Source organism: Chelonoidis abingdonii, chromosome 11 (genome assembly GCF_003597395.2).
Source record: "Chelonoidis abingdonii isolate Lonesome George chromosome 11, CheloAbing_2.0, whole genome shotgun sequence".
In the NCBI taxonomy this organism is placed as follows: domain Eukaryota; kingdom Metazoa; phylum Chordata; order Testudines; family Testudinidae; genus Chelonoidis; species Chelonoidis abingdonii.
This window is the reverse complement of record NC_133779.1, coordinates 31237159-31260420: the sequence shown is the minus strand read 5'-3', so window position 1 is coordinate 31260420 and position 23262 is coordinate 31237159. Positions and strand designations below refer to the sequence as shown.

At 49.8% G+C, this 23262-nt stretch overlaps 1 protein-coding gene across 1 annotated transcript; it reads left to right on the top strand.

The window, feature by feature from the left end:
- The first annotated feature begins 1115 nt into the window (after positions 1-1115).
- Positions 1116-22529, top strand: MEX3D (mex-3 RNA binding family member D). The gene is made up of 2 exons (XM_032798977.2): positions 1116-1828; positions 20276-22529. The coding sequence occupies exons 1-2, from the start codon at positions 1252-1254 to the stop codon at positions 21544-21546; spliced, it is 1848 nt and encodes a 615-aa protein (XP_032654868.1). The 5' UTR covers positions 1116-1251; the 3' UTR covers positions 21547-22529.
- The last annotated feature ends 733 nt before the right edge of the window (positions 22530-23262 follow it).

Sequence of the window (23262 nt, the reverse complement as noted above, 5' to 3'; positions counted from 1 at the left end):
TCAACCTGCTTGTTTATAATTTGTTCCAGTATCTTTCCTGATATTGAAGTTAGGCTGACTGGTCTATACGTTCCCTGGGTTTCTGTCCCCTCTTTTTAAAGATTGGTATTATGTCTGCCCTTTACTGGTTTTCTGGGACCTTGCCTCTCTTCCATGAATTCTTACCAATAATGGCTAACGAGTCCAACATTGCTTCAGCTAGTTCCTTAAGCACCCTACAGTTAACTTCATCAGGCACTGTCAGCTTGAATACAGCTAGGGTGATCAGACAGCAAGTGTGAAAAATTGGGACAGGATTGGAGGGTAATAGGCATCTATAGAAGAAAAAGCCCCAAATATTAGGACTGTCCCTATAAAATAGGGTCATCTAGTGACTCTAACTACATCCAACTTATCTACATCCTCTCTCACCTATTCTTTCCCTAGGGTGGTTTGTGTTCCTTCCCCTTTGTTAATACCACATTGAACATGTGGTCCCAGTTTCCTTTTTTAGTGAAGACTGAAGGAAAACAGCCATGAAACATCTCACCTTACTTGATGTCCACTGAGCGCTCCTTGGCCAGCAAGGAGAGGAGCTGCGGGAGTTTCCTTTGTCTTTCTGTTGCTGCTAACGTATTTACCAAGCCGCCTTTTCTGTCCCTTGCTAGATGTCACTCATTATGTCATTGCCCAGGCCTAGGGCAGCCTCCGGCGGTGACAACCCAGTACTTTGGGGGTGCTGTCAGGAGGAACAGGGCACGGTCTGCCTAGCCCGGCTGCCCCCAGCAATCCCGCTGTCTCCTCCAGAGCACTGGGCAGGGCGGACTCAGCCACACCCGCTCCAAGGGCTGCGCTGCGGGCCCCAGCCGCGCTCCCTCGCAACGTGCTTTCCCCCGTCCCGCTCCCTCCCTCCCCGGTGGCCCGTGGGCGGCCCCGCCGGCGGCAGGCGGCGCTGGTTGGCTGCTCCCTGCCCTGGCCACATGGGCCGGGAGGCCGGGCCGCCGCGCATGCGCCCGGCTCGGCCCTGACCCATTGTTGGGCTGGGGCTGACGTCCCGGGCCTCTGGGAGGAGCAGTGGGGGGAGGCGGGGGGCGCTGCTCTCGGCCGCCCCTTCTAGCGCCGCCGCCGCCGCTGCTGCTGCTGCTGGATGCGGGCGGCCGGCGAGCAGACAAAGGAGGCGGCGGCGCGGGAGAAGCAGGAGCGGGAGGACTCCGAGTGCAGGCGGAGCTGTCAGCCCCGGGAGAAGGGAGCAGCCAGCAGCGGCTCTCCAGCATGCCCAGCTCCATCTACCAGCCCGACGGGGGGGAGGCAGCCTGCTGCCCCTCGCACTGCCTGGGGCTGCTGAGCCCCCCGCCGCCGCCCGCCGCTGGGGCCGAAGAGCAGCCGCTGCTGGAGCCCGAGCCGGAGAGAGCGGGGCAGCAGCAGCCCCCGCCCGATCAGGAAGAAGCGACAGCGGCGCTGAGGTTTGCCCTGGACCAGCTCTCCATCTTGGGGCTGGAGGAGGAGGAGGAGGCAGAAGAAAGGGTGATCGAAGAAGGAGGAGTGGAGGAGGAGGTGCTGGAGATTGGGGATGGAGGGCTGGATGAAATGGACCATGGGTCAGGGCTGGACAGGGGAGTTGGGATGCTGGGGGGGCTGCCAATGTTGGATCCAGATGTGAGCCCCTCCGCCTCCAGCATCACTTCCCCTCCAGATGTGTTCAGCAACTTTCACCCCCACCTGAGCCACCACCACTCCATCTTAGCTGAACAGATGAGCATCATTGGAAGCAGAAAGAAGAGCGTGAACATGACTGAGTGTGTCCCTGTCCCCAGCTCTGAACATGTAGCGGAGATTGTGGGGAGACAAGGTAAACTTCAGCGGCCTTTTTTTCTTTTTGTTTTACCCATTGTCTGTGTCTCTCTTCTCTTGTACTCTTTCAATTCCTCCACTCTATTACAGGCAGCTTTTCAGTTTTGATACCTTCAGGTAACACACTATCCGAAATGGAGAAAGGAGGAGAGGCAAGTCCATGAGTCTGTATAATAAGCCAAAATATCTATATATATGTCCCTTAAAATATTCCCTCTATATGTACTGAGAGATTTTAATAGAGCCTACATATGTAATTAGTGTCTGAATAACTCGACTTGGGAACCGGAGGACATTGGTAGATTTGGAGAGAAAGGGAGATTCCTGTAGCTTAAATACTCCTGTGCCACTGCTCTGTACCAGTATCTAGTTAGAAAGGTGTTTGCCTGTCTCTTGGAGAACCATGACATGCACAGAAATGTGTGTTCTGTGTTTTTTGGGTTTTTTTCCCCTAGACAGCAATCAGAAAGTATGAGATGCACTGACCCATCCCAGTTTTTGATTTGGGTCAGTTTTAGTCTTTGTTTCTTTGTGCTGAGGAGTGTGGAGTGGAAACTTGTTAAAAATAAAACCCCTTCAAACACTTTATGTAGAGACACTTTTAATTCTGTTTTATAAACAAGCCATTTTAAAATGACTCCACATTTGTAAATATTTTACTAGAGTTTGCTGTTGTCTAAACTATACAGGCCTGCTGCACACTGTGTATATTACATAGATAGATACACACCCACAAAGTTCTCATGATTACTGGACTTCTCAAGTCTGTGGAAATAGACTGTAAAGTATAAATGACACTGAAATAGATGAAAATACTTCCATTTATTTAAATGATTTCCCCTCACACACACACTTAATGTAATATTTACTATCAGCCTTAATTGATCTCAGTTGGATTCTTAATTTCATCTACTAATTTAAAATATGTTAAACACTTGAGCTATGAAGTAGCTGTGGAGGGGCATAGGGATCCCTGACTGCAAAAAAATCTGTCACAAAAGGACACAAGGGCACGCCTCAATGCTTGTGGTACTTAGCTGGGCGTGTGCTGGGTGGGTTTTGTTTCTTTAAAATAAAAATATATTTTAGTCTTTAAAGTTATGCCTTAAAGAAAAACCCCAAATAAATCAAATGGGCATTTTTAGTATCAAAAATCATCATCGAGATCTGAATCTTATCTGTTTGCAAACTGACCTCCCGTATGTTTGGTCTGAGGTGCAGCCTTTCCTCCCTCGACCTCTGACTATTGCCTGGCTTTGTAGGTGTGTGGCTCCTGGTGATCATTTCATTTTGATGGAAAGCATTTGTGGGGCCCTTGTGCGTTTTTCATGGGTGGAAGTGGGGTGGTGTGGCAGCCCCATTGTTCTCTTTGTTAGCTAGAGCCATGCTGTGATTAGCATGATGACATCATACTCTCTGCTTCCCATTGGCCTGCTCCCAGAGCTCCAGCCCACTTCCAGGCATCCACAATCCCGATTTACACCAACTGCTCATGCTCAGCCTCAACTTTCTGTGGTTACCTTTCTATCCCTGGAGGCTGTGCTGAGAGCTCGTGAAGCAGCGAAAGGCGGGCGTGAGCCCTGCAAGGATGATACCTGGTTCACTGACTCTTGGGTCAGAGTATAGCAGGATCTCACTGCTTCTTGGCCAAGGCCACAGGAAGTACCAACTTAATCTCTGATCCATCGTCTCTTGGGGGATAGATTGAATTATCTAATAGGTCTTCTCTATTTCTTAACTGTTAGGATCCCAAACCAGAGTCCATTGCCCCTTCAGGAACTCAGATGTGCTGTCTGCTTGGATGACTGAACTATAGAAAAGCCATAATTCCACGTCTCATCAATCCTTATTAAATTAAAATAAGGGTTGCGTGCTCCTAGTCCTCCAGGAAATACCTGGTGCAGAGGGAAGCCTGGATGCTTGTCAAACTCTGGGAACTGGTGTGGTTTATGCAAATACGCTGCAAGGGCATTAATAATCAATGTGATTTAGGAGTGGCATGCTGTGAGGGAGAGAGCTCCCTGGAATAGCGCATGCAGAGGCTGAAATGGGGTAGAAACTTGGGTTCATAACACTAACAGAATGTAGTTGCTTCCACTACCCCCACCCCACAGGGTAAATATTGAAATACCTTTTAATTTTATATTTTTCTGTTTTTTCCTCTTCCCGTGTTCCCTGTCTCCCCCATCTCCCAGCTCTTCCAAACAATTTGAGCCTGATTCAGATCCGCTCTGTGGCCCCTCTTCTGTCACCTCTCTCGGCATAAAGTAGTAGGAGGGCTGGCAGATTCAGCTCTGGAGGGATTCTCCCTGCACCAAGAAATTCCTAGGGTGCCATCAGGTTGGTGCTGCCCTGGCTGTGTGCCACCTCATGGAGGGGCATGTCAGGACATTTCCAGGGGAGAGGGGATGTAGCTATTCTCAACCACCAGAAAAGCCCTTGAGACAACTGGTGCAAATTAGGACTGTTTTGATGCTGCTCCAACTTGCATCAAGGTCAAACTGGATCTGACCCAGCCCCAGAATAGGGAAGGCACAAAGGTGACTTTACTTCGTCTTGGTCCTGCATCAAGCTCAGCTTGAGTGCAGAAGTGAAATCAAACCCTTCCCATTCACAGGTTGTCTGCTTGAAATTCTTGGCTCTGTGCAGATCTGTCTTGTAACTTTCCCCTGACATGGGATCTAACTTTCCACTGTGCCCTCAATCCTTTTTGGAAGAACAGGTAGTGCTCTTGTGGTTTTGAGGCCCCCTGCCCAAGTATCTCTGAGCCTTTTTTAGCCCCACCAGAGGGATGAGAGCTGTGGTTTTAAATGACTGGGCTTCTGTGCATAACTGCAGTGTCCTAAGAATTTTTTGTCTGCATGAAACTGGTGTGAAATACAAGCTCCAGAATAAATTGGGTACCAAGATCCCTTGATCACTATGGACACATGAATGTTAATCCTTACAATATGCTTCTATGTTAAAGTCACATCTACTTTAGTAGGATGTCCCAGCAGATGACCTTTCACCCCAATGAAGTAGAATTACCAATTAAGAGAAAGTAGCAGAGATCCATTGCCAGTGTTCTTTAGTACAGGCGTTCTCAACCCTTTTCTTTCTGAGGCTCCCACAACGTGCTCTAAAAACTCCATGGCCCACCTGTGCCACAACAACTGTTTTTCTGCATATAAAAGCCAGGGCCAGTGTTAGGGGGTAGCAAGCAGGGCAATTGCCTGGGTCTCATGCCACAGGGAGCCTTGCAAAGCTAGGTTGCTCATGCTTTGGCTTCAGCCCTGGGTGGGGGCTCAAGGCTCTGGGTTTCAGTTCCAAACAGTGGGGCTTTAGTTTTCTGCCCTGGGCCCCAGCAAGTCAAATGCTGGCCTTGCTTTGTGGCCCCCCAGGGGGCCTCAGGGCCCTGCTGTCATGCCTAGTCTGGGTTAAATTACTAGAGGTAATTGATATTTTAGCTGAGGGTAGAAAACCCTCTCTTTGCCTCAGTTTCCCTGTCTGTAAAATGGGGATTTATTTTGCCCATAGTGTCACACTGAGCCAGTGGCAGAACTGGAACTAGAATTGATGTCTCCTAACTCCCCAGGCTGCTGAGCTGACCACTGGAGAATATGGCCTTTGTGCAGTTTAGGCATCCCCATTTTACAGATGAGGAAACTAAGACCAAGAAGTTAACTGACTTTTCCTGGGCCTGAAAGATTGTTTCTGAGCCAGGATAAGAATTTAAGTGTTGCTGTCTGCTAGATCTGTGCTTGGGTTGCTAAGCCCCACCTCTATGACTGTAATATATTTCTTCTGTGTTACGATTCCGTGTTGTAAAGGTTCTGCTACCTTAGCTCCTAAATCAGTTGTAATAAGGAAAATGAGCATGAGGTGTAGTGTGGGAAATGCTTTGTTTCAGGGATGTTTACAAGGATAAATGCACCACTGGCCCCTGCAGGCGTAGAATGCAGTGGAAGGGTCATGGGTGAAATCAGTTGGACCTAAGCAACCATTGGACGTTTTATCCACATTGCACCCTTGCTGTGCAGTCCAGAAAGACTCTGTGTGTGTATTCAGGCAGAAGTCCTGGACTTGGAGTGTTGCACATCTGGATTGAGGTGCATCGGCAGAGCAGGGGTTGAGGGGAGATCCCAGAGACTGAATAGCGGTGGAGGGGCTGCACATCTGGATTGAGGTGCATCGGCAGAGCAGGAGTTCAGGGGAGATCCCAGAGACTGAATAGCGGTTGGGGGGGCTGCACATCTGGATTGAGGTGCATCGGCAGAGCTTTTCACACAAGTTTTTTTGGAGCAAAGACCTTGCCTTCCAATATGTCTGAAGACCACCTAGTGCTTTCTGGGAGTAATCGGAACGCAGATACCAGCCCTGATGGTACTGTGTTTAGTAGCCCAGCTGCCATAATCACCAAACTGAACTGTTACAATAGACTGAGTGTGAAAGACTTCACGAGCCCCGTTCTGTCGGGCAGCAGTTTCCCCATCAGAGTGTGTAACTAGATACTTGTGTCAAGGCTGACCCATGAAATACATCGTTCACTGTGACTCCCCACCCTTCTTCCAAGGCTGTTAACTTTATTGTTCCCTGGGACTTTGAGGGACCCACCGACGCTGGCCTGTGCTGTGTAAAGCAGCACATCTGCTCAGTCACCACAACTGGCTCTCATCAGCTCAGCTTACAGAAACGAGCTGTTCAAACCGAGAGCGAGCAGCCCCCCATCCCAGGGCAAGAGGCTGCTGGAGCGGTTTTGCTGCAGGTGCCCAACAACTGTGCATCTTCCCGCAAGCTGCCTGAGAGTGGGGAGCATAGGGCCCTTCCCCTCTCCTCCACATCCGTACTGCTTCGGCTGGCATATGGCAGTTCCAAAAGGCAGCTCAGCCCAGAGGGATTATGTTGTGATGCCTTTGCATGCAAACCCGGTCATGAATCTGGCCTTGGGCGGGGCCGGCTCAAAGGAGTGCTGTAGGCATTAATTGCCATAATATGGTCTGCTTTTGAACCAGCAAAAACCACAGCAGTACTAATGAAATCAGTGCTGGGTGGGGGCGGGGTACTGGAGCAGAGGAATTGAGGGAGGTTACCAGCCCACGCTTCTGACATCCCCTCTCTTCAGCTAGGCAGCGAGTTACCATTGATTGGAGGTGGAAAAGGACTCCTGGGTTCTATTAGCTCTCACTTGGAGTTGAGGTGTGACCTTGGGCGAGTCACTTCCTCTCTCTGGGACTCAGTTTCCCCGCTTGTGATATGGGGACAGTTCTTATCTCGGCAAGGGATTTAGAAGAGTTGACGTTTGTACAGATCCTTGGAGGAAAGGTGTTCGAGAAGGGTGAAATACGGCCGCTGTTTGACCTCACTCCAGGAGTCCCAGTAGTTCCAACACCGAGAACATGCTGAAGGACCACGAGTCCCAGCTTCACATGGGGGATGATGTATTGCTCTCACCTAGGCCCGCTAATGGTCTTCCTTTTTTTTACTCAACTCTCTCCTTTCTGAGCCCTAGCCTAGCTCTTCTCTCTGCCATCATGCCCAACATGTCAGATAAAAGGAGCATTTTATCATATCCCTCTATGTCAGTCTGCAATTCCCTTCCCAAATGTGTCTTCCCCTTGGTCTGAGGTCAGGGCCAGAAACACTCTGTGCTATTACAGAGCTCTCCTCTCACTGCATTATCTGGGAGCTAATCTTGGCTGACACTAAGGGTATTCTACACTGAAACTCCCCCCCACCCCCACAGTAGCAAATCTCAGAAGCCAGGTCAACTGACTTGGGTTTGTGCTGGGCTAAAAATAGCAGTCTAGATGTTCCTGCACGAGCTCCGAAACCTGGGAAGGGTGGTGGGTCTCGGCGCCCCAGCGGAAATATTTACACTGCAGTTTTTAGCTCCATAGAGAGACCCTGGGTCAGTTGACCCAAGCAAAGAAAAACCCACGCCTGGCCCATGCCAGCAGACTTGTGCTTGCAGGGCTCAGGCTGTGGGGCTGTTTCATGGCTGTGTTGACTTCCTGGCTTGATCTGGAACCCAAGCACTGGGACTCTGCCACTTCACGGGGTCCAAAAGCCCGGGCTCCAGCCCAAGCCCAGATGTCTAGACAGCAGTGAAACAGCCCTGCAGCCCTAGCCAGCTGGCATGGGCCAGCCCCGGGTGTCTAGTAGCTGTGTGGACATACCGCAAGCTTTTTTTTGCAGGGTAGATGTATCCTGACTTTCTCCACTGTGGCCTGAAGCAAGTGGCTTGGTCTTCCTGCCTCAGCTTCCACACCACCTGGAGAAAGCACAGAGGTACAGCACATGCCTGCCTTTCCCAGTGGTGGTGTAAGGCTGAATTCATTACCATTTGCAGGGCGCTTTGGAGCTGAAGAGTGCAACAGAAGTGCTTATGGGATGGTTCTCCTCTTCGTCTAGCTGCAGCCCTGGTGCCTCTTGTTCCAGTGTTGTTCTGTTACATGAGGGATTACAAGCTCTGTATTGCCAACAGTGGCATGAGACCTTGGATCAGGGAAAGGAGGTGGAGATGTGCATAGCAACTATGCTTGAGCAGCCTCTTTCACCAGAGAGAGAGCCCCTGTCCCAGGGGGTTACTTGAGATGTGCTGGCCAGGGGGCAAACTATGGCCCCCTGTTCTAGAGGTTCCCAAGGGACTGTCCCAGCCGCTAGTGCTGTAAACGTCTCTTGTAGGTAAGCCCTGCCCATCCTCAGACTTGCCGTGGTGCAGCTCGGGATGGCAGCACTGCAGGCTGGCCTGTGTTTGGTCTCGGAGTGTGCTAGAGGACCAGTGACACTTAGAAGTGACGGACTCTTAATCCCCCTCTGGTTTCTCACCATCACCCCAGGTCAGTTTAGGGAGGCGATGGGCTCCAGCAGCTACTGCCCCACCCCTGGCATTCGTGAAGTGCTCCCTGCTGAGAAGAGCCCCAAGCATGTCCTGCATCCTGCATCTCATGATGCTTTGCATAGCCCTGGTGACTTGCCCAGATTCCAGCTTGGGTAACTGCATTCTGCCTCTGCCCTGTTTCTGCTGTTCTTCACTTCCTGTCCTAAATGGATGGTAACTTCTTAACAGTGCACAGCAACACACCATTTCCACCCCAGAGGTGGGTGCAGTTCATAAGTGGCTTCTGCGATTCCTGTGTGGGGTTCTGTACATTAGCGTCTCCCTCTAAAGCACATCATTGATCCCTCAGGGATGAAAGGCAGAATGTGAGTGGAAGATGATTATCACGACGTATGTGCCTGCTATTGAAACGTAGCCGTTCTGCCCCTGCAGCACTGGAGGAGGGGCCATGGAGAGAGCCACACGCCGTTTAAAATGACTCAGAGGAATCTGGCCAAACAGCAGAGTATAAATGTCAGCAGGTGACTGGGGCTTGGAAGGGAGGATTTCAAGAGCAGGATCCCATTTAAACCAGTCTATCGAGCCGCCTTTGCTGGGTGGAGATGTGGGCGGGGGCCAAGCTTGGATGCTTGGTGTGAATACAGCTATCGCCACTTTTCCCCCATCACCCCCCGCCCTGCACGGAGAAAAGCCTCCCAGTCCAGAACCGCACGTGCTTGATACTCAGTGGTACTAGAGCACGTGCTTAAAGTTAAGCACCTGTTGACATGCTGTCCCGATCGAGGCCTAAGTCAGGACTGAATGTTTTCTTTTAGGACCCTGAAGTGAAACATAACCTACTGCAGTTGGAGATGAGGGAACCTCTCGGTGTGTTTGTCACACCAAGCAGGAGCGAATGGATGAGTTACAAACTGGAATGTCTCTGCAAGTGATTCCCCCGGGGGCCGAGCGAGATTCATAGAATCATAGATTATTAGGGTTGGAAGGGACCTCAGGAGGTCATCTAGTCCAACCCCCAACTCAAAGCAGGACCAATCCCCAAATTGCCCCCTCAAGGATTGAGCTCACATCCCTGAGTTTAAGCAGGCCAATGCTCAAACCACTGAGCTGTCCCTCCCCCTACTTTGGTCTGTAATAGAAACGCAGATCTCACTTTGTTATTAAACTTGTAGCAAAGTTTGTGCCCTTCTCCTCCCCTCCCCCCCCGAATGATGTACCCTGCCAAGCACAGCCTTGTTCTTCTGTGTTAATACCGTACAGCAATGCGGCTCATCATACCCAGCTCTCTGAGCCAGGGATTGGCTTTGTACAGCACCTTCCACATCAGGATCCTGGGCCGTGACTAGGGCTCTTAGGTGCCCTGCATACTAAGTGTAGCCACACCGCCACCTTTGGGAACATTACTGGCCCCTCTACAGCTCTGATGGGCAGCTCTCTTCTCCCTGTTTGGCACCGCCAGGCCTGCCATTCAGCCATTTCATCACCCTTCGGATGAGGCCGGTCGATACCGCTCCCTCCCCAGTGGTTTCTCCAGACAGTACGGCTTCCCTCTGTCCTAGCTCTCTGGGGCTGTCCTGCCTGTCTGCATCCCTTCATCCCCTGCCCCAGTGCTCCGATTTCCAACCCTTGCCCTCTTCACAGCTCAGCTGCCCTGTTCCATCCTTAGTGAACAAAGACCCCTTCCAGATACTGGTGCTCTCCCTGACATCCCAGCTGCCACCTAGTAACTGTCCCTGCATAGGATACGGCATCCTTTGTGTGCGGGTCGGGATTCCTTAGTGTGCTAACAGATCTGTGACTGCTCTCTACAGAACCACGGCCTGCACCGTTTCCCATTGCCCAGCGCTCTGTGTGTATACTGCAGTGTCGTCTCAGTCCCCAGCGTGGCTTGGTTTCTGGCTGTTACTTAAATACATGTTTGTACAGGTTTCTGTTGTCTATTTTTTTCAGGTTGGATCTGCCCTTGCAACTTGTAAATTACAAGCCGCTCAGTCTGTATATCCAGGCCAGCCATTCACCTTCTGCTGTGGCAGGCACCTTAGCAGCTGACCCTCTGCACTGTGCGAGCTCCCTCTGAAACTCTTCTCTGGCCATTTACTAAGGGCCTGATTCAGCGAAGCACTGAAGCACGTTCTTAAGCTCCATTGGAATCTAAGGCCTGGGCTGCGCACAGATTTTATATGGCTATAACGGTGGTCATTTGGAGTGGGGTTTATTTTACCAGTGTCGTTGTACTGGTAATGCCCTGTGTGGCTGCAGTTCTGTTGGTATAAAGGTTCCTAGCACTGATGTGGCTTATTCCCCTTCCCATACAGGCATAAGCTCTACGGGAAGAGCTTTGATACCAGTAGAACCGCAGCCACAGTAAAGGGCGGTACCATTGTAGCTGGACCCATCTAGTTAAGCACTACAGAAGATACTCGCTAGTAGCAACATACTCGTTCCTTTTTGCTGTGTTGCTCCTAAGCAGCTGTTGCTGTTATGGGGCGTTTCGTCTGACCAAAGACAGCCTGCTTTTTCTGAGACGTAAAATAGCTTCAGTACTTGTTAACTATCTGTAATTGCCACCATGCAGTGTTTGTTTTTAATGCTACAGTATTGCATTAGTGTCCATGCTGTACATTTTAACATGTGCTCTGTTCTGCATTTGTAGCCTGCTAACATATTGTAGCAATGAAGTGGTATTCCTTGAGTTAACATTATAAAAGTATCATGTTTTTGTTTTGAGAACCATCAAACATGGACCCTGATAACAAACACAGCCTCTTTGCTCTTACTTGTAAACATTTTTTATATTCGCACTTACCTGTAATGCTTCATATGCCCTGTACGTCACCCTGGATAAGGGCATCTGCTAAACAAATAAATAATACTGTAATAACCTAAATTAAAGTATTATTCCACATCCAAATGCATTTTGTTCATACAGTATCCACTGGTAAATTAATTATGAATGGATAAACTCATTTCAGGTGAAAGAATTTGCTCTGCTTCTTCTCAGTCACAATTTTGATTTGGAGATGGAATTCAGTGTCCCCAAGAGACCTCTGGACCCTGTGACGTAGTCCCTCTAGCTGCGAAAAGTGCCAGAGTTTGTTCAAAACCTTCAACAGCTTAGAGTTGGTTGGAGGTGGAACGTCCTCAAAACCATCCTCACTCTCTTGATTAGCCTCTTGTTTATGATATGTTTCATCAACACAGGCTCGTTTCTCTGGCCTTGCAGCAGCTGCAGCTCAGTCATTCCTCATCAAGCAGCTCTCTGAACGTGAGCAAATCCTCAGCCACAGTCCACTTTTTCCATGTTGACTGGAAGTGGGACATCATTCAAGGGGGTCGACAAACTCTTCCACTTTCTCGTCTAACCCACCTTTCACGGGCACAACAAATTTGCCTTTCTTAAACAGTTGGAAATTGTTGTCAGCTTTACATCTTGCCAGGCCTCAGCAATGGGATGAACCAATGAGTTGAAGAAGGGAACATGAAGGACCAACAAATACTGCTCCATTCCCACTGTAACCAGGATCCGGATTATCCCGATTTGGTCTGCTGTTTGCGGCCTTGGTTTCCAGGGTGTGCACAGGGTGCGTGACGAGAATGTAGCAGTGCTGACCCTGCATGTTCTAGGGATATCGCCCTCATCTCCCATTGCAGAGGTCCTGGGTTCATTTCGTCCCTCCCCACCTCAGCATGTGATCTGTGAAAGGGAGATGATGCTGGTAATCTTGGGCTGTGCTACACAGATGGTCATAGTGGTCCCTTCTGGCCTGAAAATGAATCTGTGGGTGTTCAGCAGACCTGCCCCCCACCCTGTAACCCCTACGGCACTAAAGAGTAGCCTTTCCCCAGCTCGTATTGAATTTCCCTGGGGATTAGATGCCTCCCCCATGCAGCAATGGTGTCATCTGGTGGCCACTAGAATTATTCAGAGAAGGGTATTTCTTAAGGCTTTAACTAGAGATGGATCTGGGTGGTGCTTGATTTGTGAAGCGGCTGTGTCCCTTTGGGATTTATCTTGGTGGTGATGGAAGTTCAGGTACCTTGTACCTGTTCAAAGAGGGTGGGTTTTCCTACTGATCTCAGCATGAAACCTCTCATGCTGAGGGCTTCTGCCTTAGCAAGAGGAGCAGAGTTTGGTTTTATTTTGGAGCAGTTGTATGAACTCTCCCCTCTGTTGTGCACCCAAAGGAAGCCCAGCTATAGCATCTGTTTCAATGGCCTCACAATATAAGCCCCTCATTGGCGCAGTGCGCGTGCTGGAGGCTGGCGTAACAAGAAGTGAGGAATGGCACTGTTCCTGGGCCAGAATAATAGGCAGCCCTTAGATACCAGGCTGCAAAGCATTACTGGGAGCATGGCCAGCATATGCAAATACAGCAGCCCTCTTGCACCAGTGGCTGCCATTTTGGACTTTGGACCTCACTAAACCTTTCAGAAGCTCCTGATTTTTTTTTTTTTTTTTTTTAACGCTCCCAAGAAACATGAGAGGTTTTTAAGGGAAATGTTTCAAATCCCAGGCGTGAGGATCATCTCCAGAGGAGCATGCACTGGACTCCGAGCCCACTGCACATCCACCAGGCTTTCTTCCTTTACTGTATCCGCTCTAACCCTTCATTGACTGTGAGCCCAATTCTTCCCTGCTGTCACTTCCACCTGTGCCAAGCAAATGCAAAGCGCTGCCAGATCCCAATGACAGTATTTTACACACACTTGCACACATGGCTGCACGAGGTGCCTGGTGGTGAAGCACCAGCCCTGTATTTTATAGGAGAGGAATGCAGTGTGCGTGGTGTATATTTAAAATACACACTGTTAAAATAACATTGCCGGCTGTACTGACAGGTGCGCTATCCCATTCACATCAGGCTTTGCTTATGGAAAGTAGGCAGCATGAAGGGTGAAAAGTGAATCATAGAAGATCAGGGTTGGAAGAGACCTCAGGAGGTCACCCAGTCCCACCTGTACTGACAGGTGCGCTATCCCGTTCACATCAGGCTTTGCTTATGGAAAGCAGGCAGCATGAAGGGTGAAAAGTGAATCATAGAAGATCAGGGTTGGAAGAGACCTCAGGAGGTCACCCAGTCCCACCCCCTGCTCAAAGCAGGACCAACCCCAACTAAATCAAATGTTGCTAATCAAAGACCTCAGGCCCGATTTGGAACCCTCATGGCTTCAGTCGGCTTTGGCAGGAGCTGGGGGATATTCAGCACCTTTGCAAACCAGGTTCTTAGATGCCTTACAGGTGTGAACAGAGCAGCGGGTGACTACGCCTGCCTTCCTTTGTGCCGTTCAGCTGATAGCTCTTGCCAGGAGACCCCAGAATCCTCATTCATCTCTGCTGAATGAAGGAAGTGATTCAATTATTTTGGGCCAGATTTACCCAATGTTACTCTCCTTTAACATTTCAGATCAGCTCTGTACTGAAGGGTCCAGTGAGACCATTTAATAGTTTGGGATTTGAAAAGTTCTTACTGAAATTCCTGGCCCAAAGCTCTGTGTGTGTGAACTCTGAGCTCTCCTGTTTCTAGGGGATCAAGTCCCAGAACTTTTCTCTCTTTTGCTGCTGCATTTCATTTCCTGACCATCTGTTTGAGTTGCATCCTTTCCCTGATGAAGGCAGAGTCAAGGGAAATGTGTGAAGAGTGAATCCCGGCAAGATCATTAGCGTAATGAGACTTGAAGGTGGGTAGGAAACTTCCTTCAGTGTAATGTGTGGTCAGCATCACGTCAGCCTAGAAGTGCAGATGGATTTTTATCAATGTGATGGATGCATAGAAGCAGAGTTACTGTACAGATGCATCAGCCATCTTGACATGGTAGGCTCATTTCCCTGTCAATACATAACTGTCTCACAACATTGCTGAGGACTGACTCCTAGGAGTGTATGTAGTTCTTTCCTGTGGCCAGCGAGAAAGGCAGAAGGCTCCCTTTCATTGCAGGCTTTGTGCCGGTCCCCCCCAACCTCTCATTGCATGGGATTGAGCGGTTTACTATACACGGTGAGATTCGAATGAGCACGTTACTCGAGAGTGCCGGAGACATGAGTCTTGCTCCAAACCCAGGAGTGACAAAGGATCCTCAGCCCTGAGTTAGCTCTCTGCCAGCCATGCCTCTTGAAGGCAGCGTGATCAAGTGGTCCCAAAATGGGACAATGAGTCAGGCAACCTGGGTTCTGTTCTAACTCTGCCACTTATTTGCTGTGTGACTTTGGGCAGTTTCTTAACCTGTCTGCTCCTTTCTTTCACCATCTATGAACTGGGGAGAACATCTGTCTTGGTGGCAACTGCTTTGAGATCTTCAGGTTAAAGGAGCTGCTTGTAGGCCTGATGGTTCATCTCCACACCCAGAGTGTTACCCTCATCTCACAGATAGGGGAAATGGGACCCAGAACAGGAAATGGCTGGCTGCAGGAGAGACAGCCCGTCAGTGACACAGCCAGGCTGGTAATTCAGGAGTCCCAGCCTCCCAGACCCACTTAAGCAGACTAAACCTGGCTGCACTGACCAACCCATAAATATACCCACCCAGCAGGCTACTAAATGAGTCGTGTCCTTACACCCCCTAGCCCATAAATACACCCACACAGTTGTTGCCCTAAATTAGTGCCAAAAAAGGCCCCCCACCAACAGAAGAGACAAACACTTTTCAATTGACATTCAGCTTCCTGCATGCTCTGACCGTGGTGTGGCGCTTTATGATTCCTATGGTGCCTCCCAGAGGCCAGCAGACGGAGTCCAGTGGGCTGCGAGAGGGGATGAACTCAGGTGTGTCCTGGAGTCTGAGCCTAGAAACATAGCCCTGTGGCCATTCTGGCTGACCACACCTGGCGTGCCATGTGAGAGAGAGCGCCGTTTTGAGGGGCTGTCTAACAGGGCCCCCGTGCAATTAATCTTCACTCCTTTTATCAGGGAGTGTCATCGGCTAGTCGCTCCCTGTTGGAGCAGCTTCCATAAGTAAAATCCAGCTGCATATGTTTGTTGGGTTTTCTTTCTCCTCACTCCATTCTGCTCCCCCATCGGCCCCAAAAAAATTCACATCTGGGTGGGTGTGGAAAACCCCCAACATGCCAAGCGTCAGCCCCCTGCTGTGTGCAGCAGCTGACATACCAAGCCCTCCCGAGGGAGATGTGAAGGGGAAAGAGCCTGGCATAGCCATAACTCGCAGGCAGTCAGCTGCATCTAATCCTGAACTTGTGCTGAAACCAGCGTTAACTCTGCTGTAATGTGAGGATCTGCTATAGGTCACGCTGAGCAGACGTAGCCACAGGCTAGGGCTGGAATGTACCTTAGTCACGCAAGTGACTTTGGGCTCCTGCCCCCAAATCTACATGTTGCCAACCTAAGAGCTAAATTCTCTGCAGTGAGCAGGTTTGCTTCTCTGCTTTATTTGCTGTCTTTTATAGCACCTAGAACAACAGATCTGTAGTGGAACCAACATCCCTTTTTGTCTGCTCCACTCCAAGACTTAGGGAGCAGGTTGGTGACTCTGGGCAGTGCCAGCTGGAACTTAGAGAGATCGAGAGAACCACAGGGTCTGTCTGTGTGTCCAGCAGCCTCAATACAGAATCCCCTTTACATTCTGTCCAGCAAAATTCAGTCTTTCTCTGAACACTGCACGTCACTGGTGCTTTAATACAGTCAAGATCTTAGGCTACAATCCTTTCAGAGGCTCCATCTGCCTGTATAATTACTGCCATGTGGAATCCCAGTGCAGTCACCAGGTCTCCATGTGGGAGTAACTGTATTTTAGCTCTTTCCCTGATGGAGGAGGCTCAAGAGAATGGCATACGTCTCCTTCCTTACTCACCCCAGCTGTAGGAGAGATCCCCACTGCGGCTTGTACCACAGAGTCTTGACTGAGGTCTTGTCTACACTGAAAAACTAGCTCCAGTGTAAATTCTCTTGATTTAGTTCTCCTGATGCAAACCCCTAATGTCGGCACATTGCACCAGCACCAAGTAGGGGTCACTCTCTCTGCTGAAGTACCTTTGGTGTAGGACCAGCATAAGCCCTGCTGTGCCGGCTTAGCCCTGCATATGTCAGAAAGGTTGTATCAATGTAACTGCATCCATGTGGTCACACCAGTCTGAATATCCTTCATGCAGACCAACTTAGAATGAAGCCTCCTGTTCTGCTTTATACACGGTTGTGCCAGAGGAGCATAGTTGTACCATGCTCATCGCCGCAGTATCCGAGCACCTTCCAGATGTGCATTATGCGCCCTGACCATACACGCCACATGTTGTTTCTTTCCTTTTCTCCCCAGGAGGAGAAATGTGTGCAGAATCGTGTTTTGTTCTGGTAGAATTTTAGCCAACGCCCCTGCTTTTTTTTTTTTTTTTTTAAATACACATGTTGCTCTCTCTTTATGTTAGAGAAGCCAGGTCAAAGAAATGCATCCAGCACTGGGAGTGGAAGACTTGTGACGTTCCTTAGTTCCTGGAGGAAGTTCATTCCACAGTCTCGGACCAGCCCCCGAGAAAGTTCTGGCCCCCACACAGATGAGCTGATGTTAGGAAGTCCCAATGGGCCAGAGAAATGCAGTTGTCCGCTGCAATGAGCAAAGCTGTTCCCCACAGTTGTCATCCTGGAGCTTTGTCATGATGTGGGCTTTGGGAAAGCATAGCCGCCACCCAATATGACCTCCTTGATTGGCGACTGATGGGCTTCTCAGTCTAGGTTCTGTGCATGATCTCCAGAGCCGGGGAGTCTTCTTGGGGCTTTTAAAAACTACTTCCCCACTCCTTTCTCATCCTCCATAGACTATATCTGGGCCCCAAGCTCAGAACAGCTGGTTGGGTCCCGGACTTTAGTGACACCTTGATGCTCCTGTTTCAAACGTAACTCATTTCTCTTGTTGGCTTCTTCAGAGTTGTACGTATTTAACCACGGTGAGAGAACTTCTGTTTGATAGAGCCGAGCCCAGTCATTCACACGAATGACCAGGAGACCCCTTTGTGAATGACCGGCTGAATTTTGTAAGTGATGAATGAACGCCATCAAAAAGCAAGGATTTGGCATCTATAAATGCACTCTGCTTGCTCATTTTGACAATTTTCAGTTTTAATTTTCTGACACACTTAATGCCCTTGTCAGTGTGCCGTGGTATACTTCCTAAAAGCGGCCATGATCTGACTGCAGCCTCTCTGTGGGGATGTGGTGAAAGGAGACTCATTTTATGTGCAGATTACTACACTTCTACAAAGCCTAAACCTGGAGCCTGGTCCAGTGGTTAGGGCTCCAACCTGGGACTTGGGAGAGCCATGTTCAAGCCCCTGCTCTACCACAGACTGTCTGTATGATCTCAGGCATGTCAGTGTCTCTCTGCCTCAGTTTCCCATCTCTATAATGGGCATAATAGTACTGCCCTGACGCACATGGGTTCTGTGATGACAAATGCCTTGCAGATTGCGAGAAGTGCTGTCGCTACAGTGATGTGAGGGACGTGTGCCTTAGATAGGTTGATAACCTGCCTGACCAGGGTCCTTCTAGCATATCTCATGGTGTTATCAGTATCTACTGGTGATTCTCTTGGACTGTCTTTTTGTTGTGTGTTTGTACAGGGCCTGGCATGATGGGGTCCTGGGCCATGATGGGCTGCTAGGTGCTGCCGCAGTACAGGTGATTTAATAATGTTTGGGTGAAACCAAAGCGTGGGCAGGCAGAGAGGATGTGGACGCCTCTGCCTTCGTGATTGGAAATGAAGGGCAGGAAACAAGCCTGGTCTCTAGATTTAGAATGTGTCACTTGTGTCAGTTTTGTTACAGAAAGTTATGAGAGCGCAAGTAGAGCGAACACAGATTGGGCAGAGATGGAATGTAGCTGCCGGAAACGTATCCCCCGAGAGGGTTCTGAGCAGCGTTAAAGGAGTTACTGGCTGTATTCCAGTAGCCTCTGAAGGCCCCAGCTGATGTCCAGGCCCCTTTGTGCTAGACGCTCTGCACACACGCAGTGAGCGACGAAGAGCTCACGGTCTAAATAGACAAGACAGACAGGTGGGTGGGGAAACAGAGGCACAAAGCGGGAAAGTGACTTATCCAAGGTGACGTAGCAGGTTGGTGGCAGAGCTGGGAGTAACACCCAGGTCTGAGTCCTAGGCCGACGCCCCATCCACTAGACCAGCGGCTTTCAGCCTCTCCAGACGACTTTACCTCTTTCAGGAGTCTGATTTATCTTGCAGCCTCCCATGTGTCAGCACGACTTGCTCACAAAATCCGACCTAAAAATACACAGGTGCCACAGCGACTATTCCGGAAAAATTGTTTCCTTTCTCCTTTTTACCCTATAATTATAAAATAAACCAATTGGAATATAAATGTTGTGCTTACATTTCAGCGAGTAGTATAGAGAGCAGTGTAAGTAGGTCATTGTCTGGATGATTTTAGTTTGTACTGACTTCGCTAGTGCTTTTTGCGTAGCCTGTTGTAAAACTAGGCAAATCTCTAGAGGACTTGATGGACCCCAGGAAGAGCTCTGCCTACCCCCAGGGATGTGCGTACCCCTGGTTGAGAACCACTGGGTTAGATCACTTGGCCTGTCCCAGAGACCTTCGAGCCAGAGCTGCATAAATAGACCCTTAATTCAGCCCCTCTGAGACTCCTAGTGGACACGTTCCCTGTCCTCCATTTGAATTCTTCCTCCAGGCAGAAACACGTGAATTTTTTTAGCCCAAAAGCAAAGGAAGAAGGGAAGAAATTTCCCGTCTGTGTGTCTGGACAGGGGGTCTCAATGGGGCCCCGGCGAGAGGCTAACAGTAATACACCTGCTCGTAACGGGAACTGAAGAAAGAAAAGATGGGCATGGCAGAGAGAGAGTCGGGGGGGGGGGGGGGCGAGAGGGGTCCCCTTCTGTTCAGCCTGCCTGGTCTCTGTTTAGACAAACATCCTCACCCCCATCCTTCGGTCATTGGCATGCTCATGGGTCAGGGTCATTTCAGCTCTCCATGTCGCAGGCTGCTCTCGCTTAGTTTGCTGCCTCCTAAGCTCTGGGAAGACATTCTCCAGCTCCAAATAAAGGAAGCATTTGGGATTTAAAAAACTCAAAAGGGTCATTTCTCTGCACCTTCTCGAACCTGCTGTTGAGATAAAAGTAACTCCTGTGCCTGCTTCCTCCGCCACTTCCTTCCAATCCATCTCCGAGGGGAAGGCCACCATGTAGGGCTGCTGTAACTATTAACTTGGGCGAGCGTGTCTGTCTCTGTCCCCTTGACTTGCCCCCACCTCTCCGCCAAGGGTGCATCCCTTTTTCCTCTGTGTTCACCTGTTGCATGTTGTCTCAGTCCTTGATAAGGAGCTTTCTGGGGCAGGGACCATCTGTGTCGTGTTTACACGATGGGGCCCTGATTCCTGGTTGGGGTCCCAAGGTCCTGCCCCAGCGGACATGGCAACGGGGGGTCAGCAGGCCTGCGTGTTTCACGCTAGCCCATACCATTCACCAGAACTCAGTTATAACTTCCTGCCTCGGAAGGTTTCCTGGTTGTAAGTGTGAATTTAGTGAAACTACTGCATTGTCTCAGGTCTATTGGCTTCCCGGCCCTCTGTCCAACACGGGCAGCAGGGTGTCCTTGATTCCCAGCTTCAACCTGGAACTTAACACGTGTCACTTTTCTGTCTCCTTTGCATTCCAGGCTGTAAGATCAAGGCCCTGCGTGCTAAAACCAACACCTACATCAAGACGCCAGTCAGAGGGGAGGAGCCCATCTTCATCGTGACCGGGAGGAAAGAGGATGTGGAAATGGCCAAGCGGGAGATCCTCTCAGCTGCTGAACACTTCTCCATGATCCGAGCAACTCGCAACAAGGTCAACGGCCTGACAGGAACCGTGCAGGGTCCCCCCAACCTGCCAGGGCAGACCACCATCCAGGTGAGAGTCCCCTACCGGGTGGTGGGCCTGGTGGTGGGGCCCAAGGGGGCCACCATCAAGAGGATCCAGCAGCAGACGCACACGTATATTGTCACGCCCAGCCGAGATAAAGAACCTGTCTTTGAGGTGACGGGGATGCCCGAGAACGTGGACCGGGCCCGGGAGGAGATCGAAGCCCACATCACCATGAGGACAGGCTCCTTCATTGACGTCAGCGCAGACAACGACTTCCACTCCAATGGCACCGACGTCTGCCTCGACCTGCTGGGCAGCGCAGCCAGCCTCTGGGCCAAAGCCCCCAACCCTGCCCGCAGGCCCTCGTCCGGCCTTCGCAACGACAGCCTGAGCTCCCTGGGCAGCACCTCCACCGAGTCCTACTACAGTGGCCGGGTGGCTGACGCCAGCCCCACCAGCCCGTACAGCACCAGCAATGGCTTCAACTTCAGCGAGTCCCAGGCGCCGCCGCTCAGTTCCGAAGACTCTGACTTCGGCTTCGATTTCCTGGCCCTGGACCTCACCACGCCCACCACCATCTGGTCTCCCTTCGAGCGCTCCAACCCCCTGCAGGCCTTCAGCAGCTGCTCCTCCATCAACGGCTCGCAGAGACGTAACAGCAGCATCAGCAGGACGGCCACGCCCCGGCACTCCCCCACCCTCCCAGAGAGCAGCGTCGCCCTGGACCACCCCCTAGCCCGCCGCATCCAGAGCGACCCGGTCAGCACCTTGTCCTGGCTGCCCACCCAGGGTTCACTCTCCTCCTTCTCCAACAGCACAGGCTATTCCTCCTCCTCCTCGCTGCCGGGCAGCATCTCCGGCACCTCAGGCTCCCCCACAGATTCCAGCAGCTCTGACGGGCACCGGAAGAGCTCCCGGGAGTGCATGGTGTGTTTCGAAAGTGAGGTCATCGCTGCCCTTGTGCCCTGCGGCCACAACCTCTTCTGCATGGAGTGTGCCATCCGCATCTGCGGCAAAGCTGAGCCGGAGTGCCCTGCCTGCCACACCCCGGCCACTCAAGCCATCCACATCTTCTCCTAGCTGTCCATCCGGAGTCCGATCGGATGGGCTGCCACCCCCCATCCCCACCCCTCTCCCTACAACACAGCTTTTTAAGAACTTTTAACTGTTTAAATCAACCGTTTTATTTAAGGGATTGGATTGGGACTGCGGGTGGGGAGGGTGAAAGACGATGTTTCTTGCTGGGTAGAAAGCCGGAGAGGAAGATCACGGGGGCGGGAGGGGGAAGAAGGGACGAGGAAAATGACAGGAAAGAGGGGCATGAAATTGCAGAAGGGAGAAAAAAAAATCAAATGTTTACAGAATAGCTTTAACTCTGAACCCAGGTGTGGCGGCTGGGGAGGAGAACGAGCAGCTGTTCTTCAACAGTTCTTTCCAAATAACAGTATTCAGTTTGCAAAGTGAAATAAACAGAAAGAAAAGGTCCGGTTGCACTTTTTATTTTAGGACACACAAGGGTTGTCTTTATTTTTTTAAAAGCATTTTATTATTATAATAATTTTTTGGTTTTTTGTATGTAGTTATTTTTTTTGGACAGTTCTTGATGGTTCTATAAATATATCTATATTTTTTTTGGTAACACAGTTTTATCTTCTATTTTGCCAATGTGAAAGCTGCCCACAATGCATTGAAAAGGACAGGTGTCTTGGCTGGGATTGCGGGGAGGACTGGGGAAGAAAAGAGGCGTGGAACAGTTCGGGGCACAGTTAAGCACGTCATGTCGCAAAAAAAGATTATTTTGATTGCCTTTTTATTTTGTTTTGTTTAGTTTTATTTTTTTATTTTTTACTTCTTATGTATATGTAGGGAGTTTATAGGAAAATATGTACTTTATTGAATAAATTTTAAGAACTAAAATATATTTTATTTTAAAAGAAAATAACGGACCTTTAACCTTACATGGCTAAAGTACTGATTATATATTTGCTGAGCTGACTTGACGGTTATGAAAATTGTATCAAGAGTTTTATTTTTTGACTTCTTAATAAAGACTTTTTACTATATATGAATGTACTGTCTCTCCGGCGTGCTGCTCTCTGCGAGGTCCTAGTATTACCTGTTACATCACTTTGACTCAACCGAGAAACACTGGCATGGTGCAACCAAGCAGTGACCACTCTTACTGCATGCCTGCCCGTGGAGTTTGTTCAAAGAATGGCAGGCTCCGTTTCAAGCTGTAGCTTTCCAAAACCATTCAGACAGTATGTGCGTGCTGACTCTATTTTCTGTGCCAAATCCCAGTTTTGACAAACTACACGCCAGTTATGTAACATTGCTTCTGCGATTAGAGCATAAGAGCAGCCGTACTAGGTCAGACCAAAGATCCATCTAGCCCAGTATCCTGTCTGCTGACAGTGGCCAATGCCAGGTGCCCCAGAGGGAGTGAAACTAACAGGTAATGATCAAGTGATCTCTCTCCTGCCATCCATTTCCACCCTCTGACAGACAGAGGCTAGGGACACCAATGCTTACGCATCCTGGCTAATAGCCATTAATGGACTTAACCTCCATGAATTTATCTAGTTCTCTTTTAAACCCTGTTATAGTCCCAGCCTTCACAACCTCCTCAGGCAAGGAGTGACTGTGCACTGCATGAAGAAGAACTTCCTTTTATTTGTTTTAAACCTGCTGCCCTTTAATTTCATTTGGTGACCCCTAGTTCTTGTATTATGGGAATAAGTAAATAACTTTTCCTTATCCACTTTCTCCACATCACTCATGATTTTATATACCTCT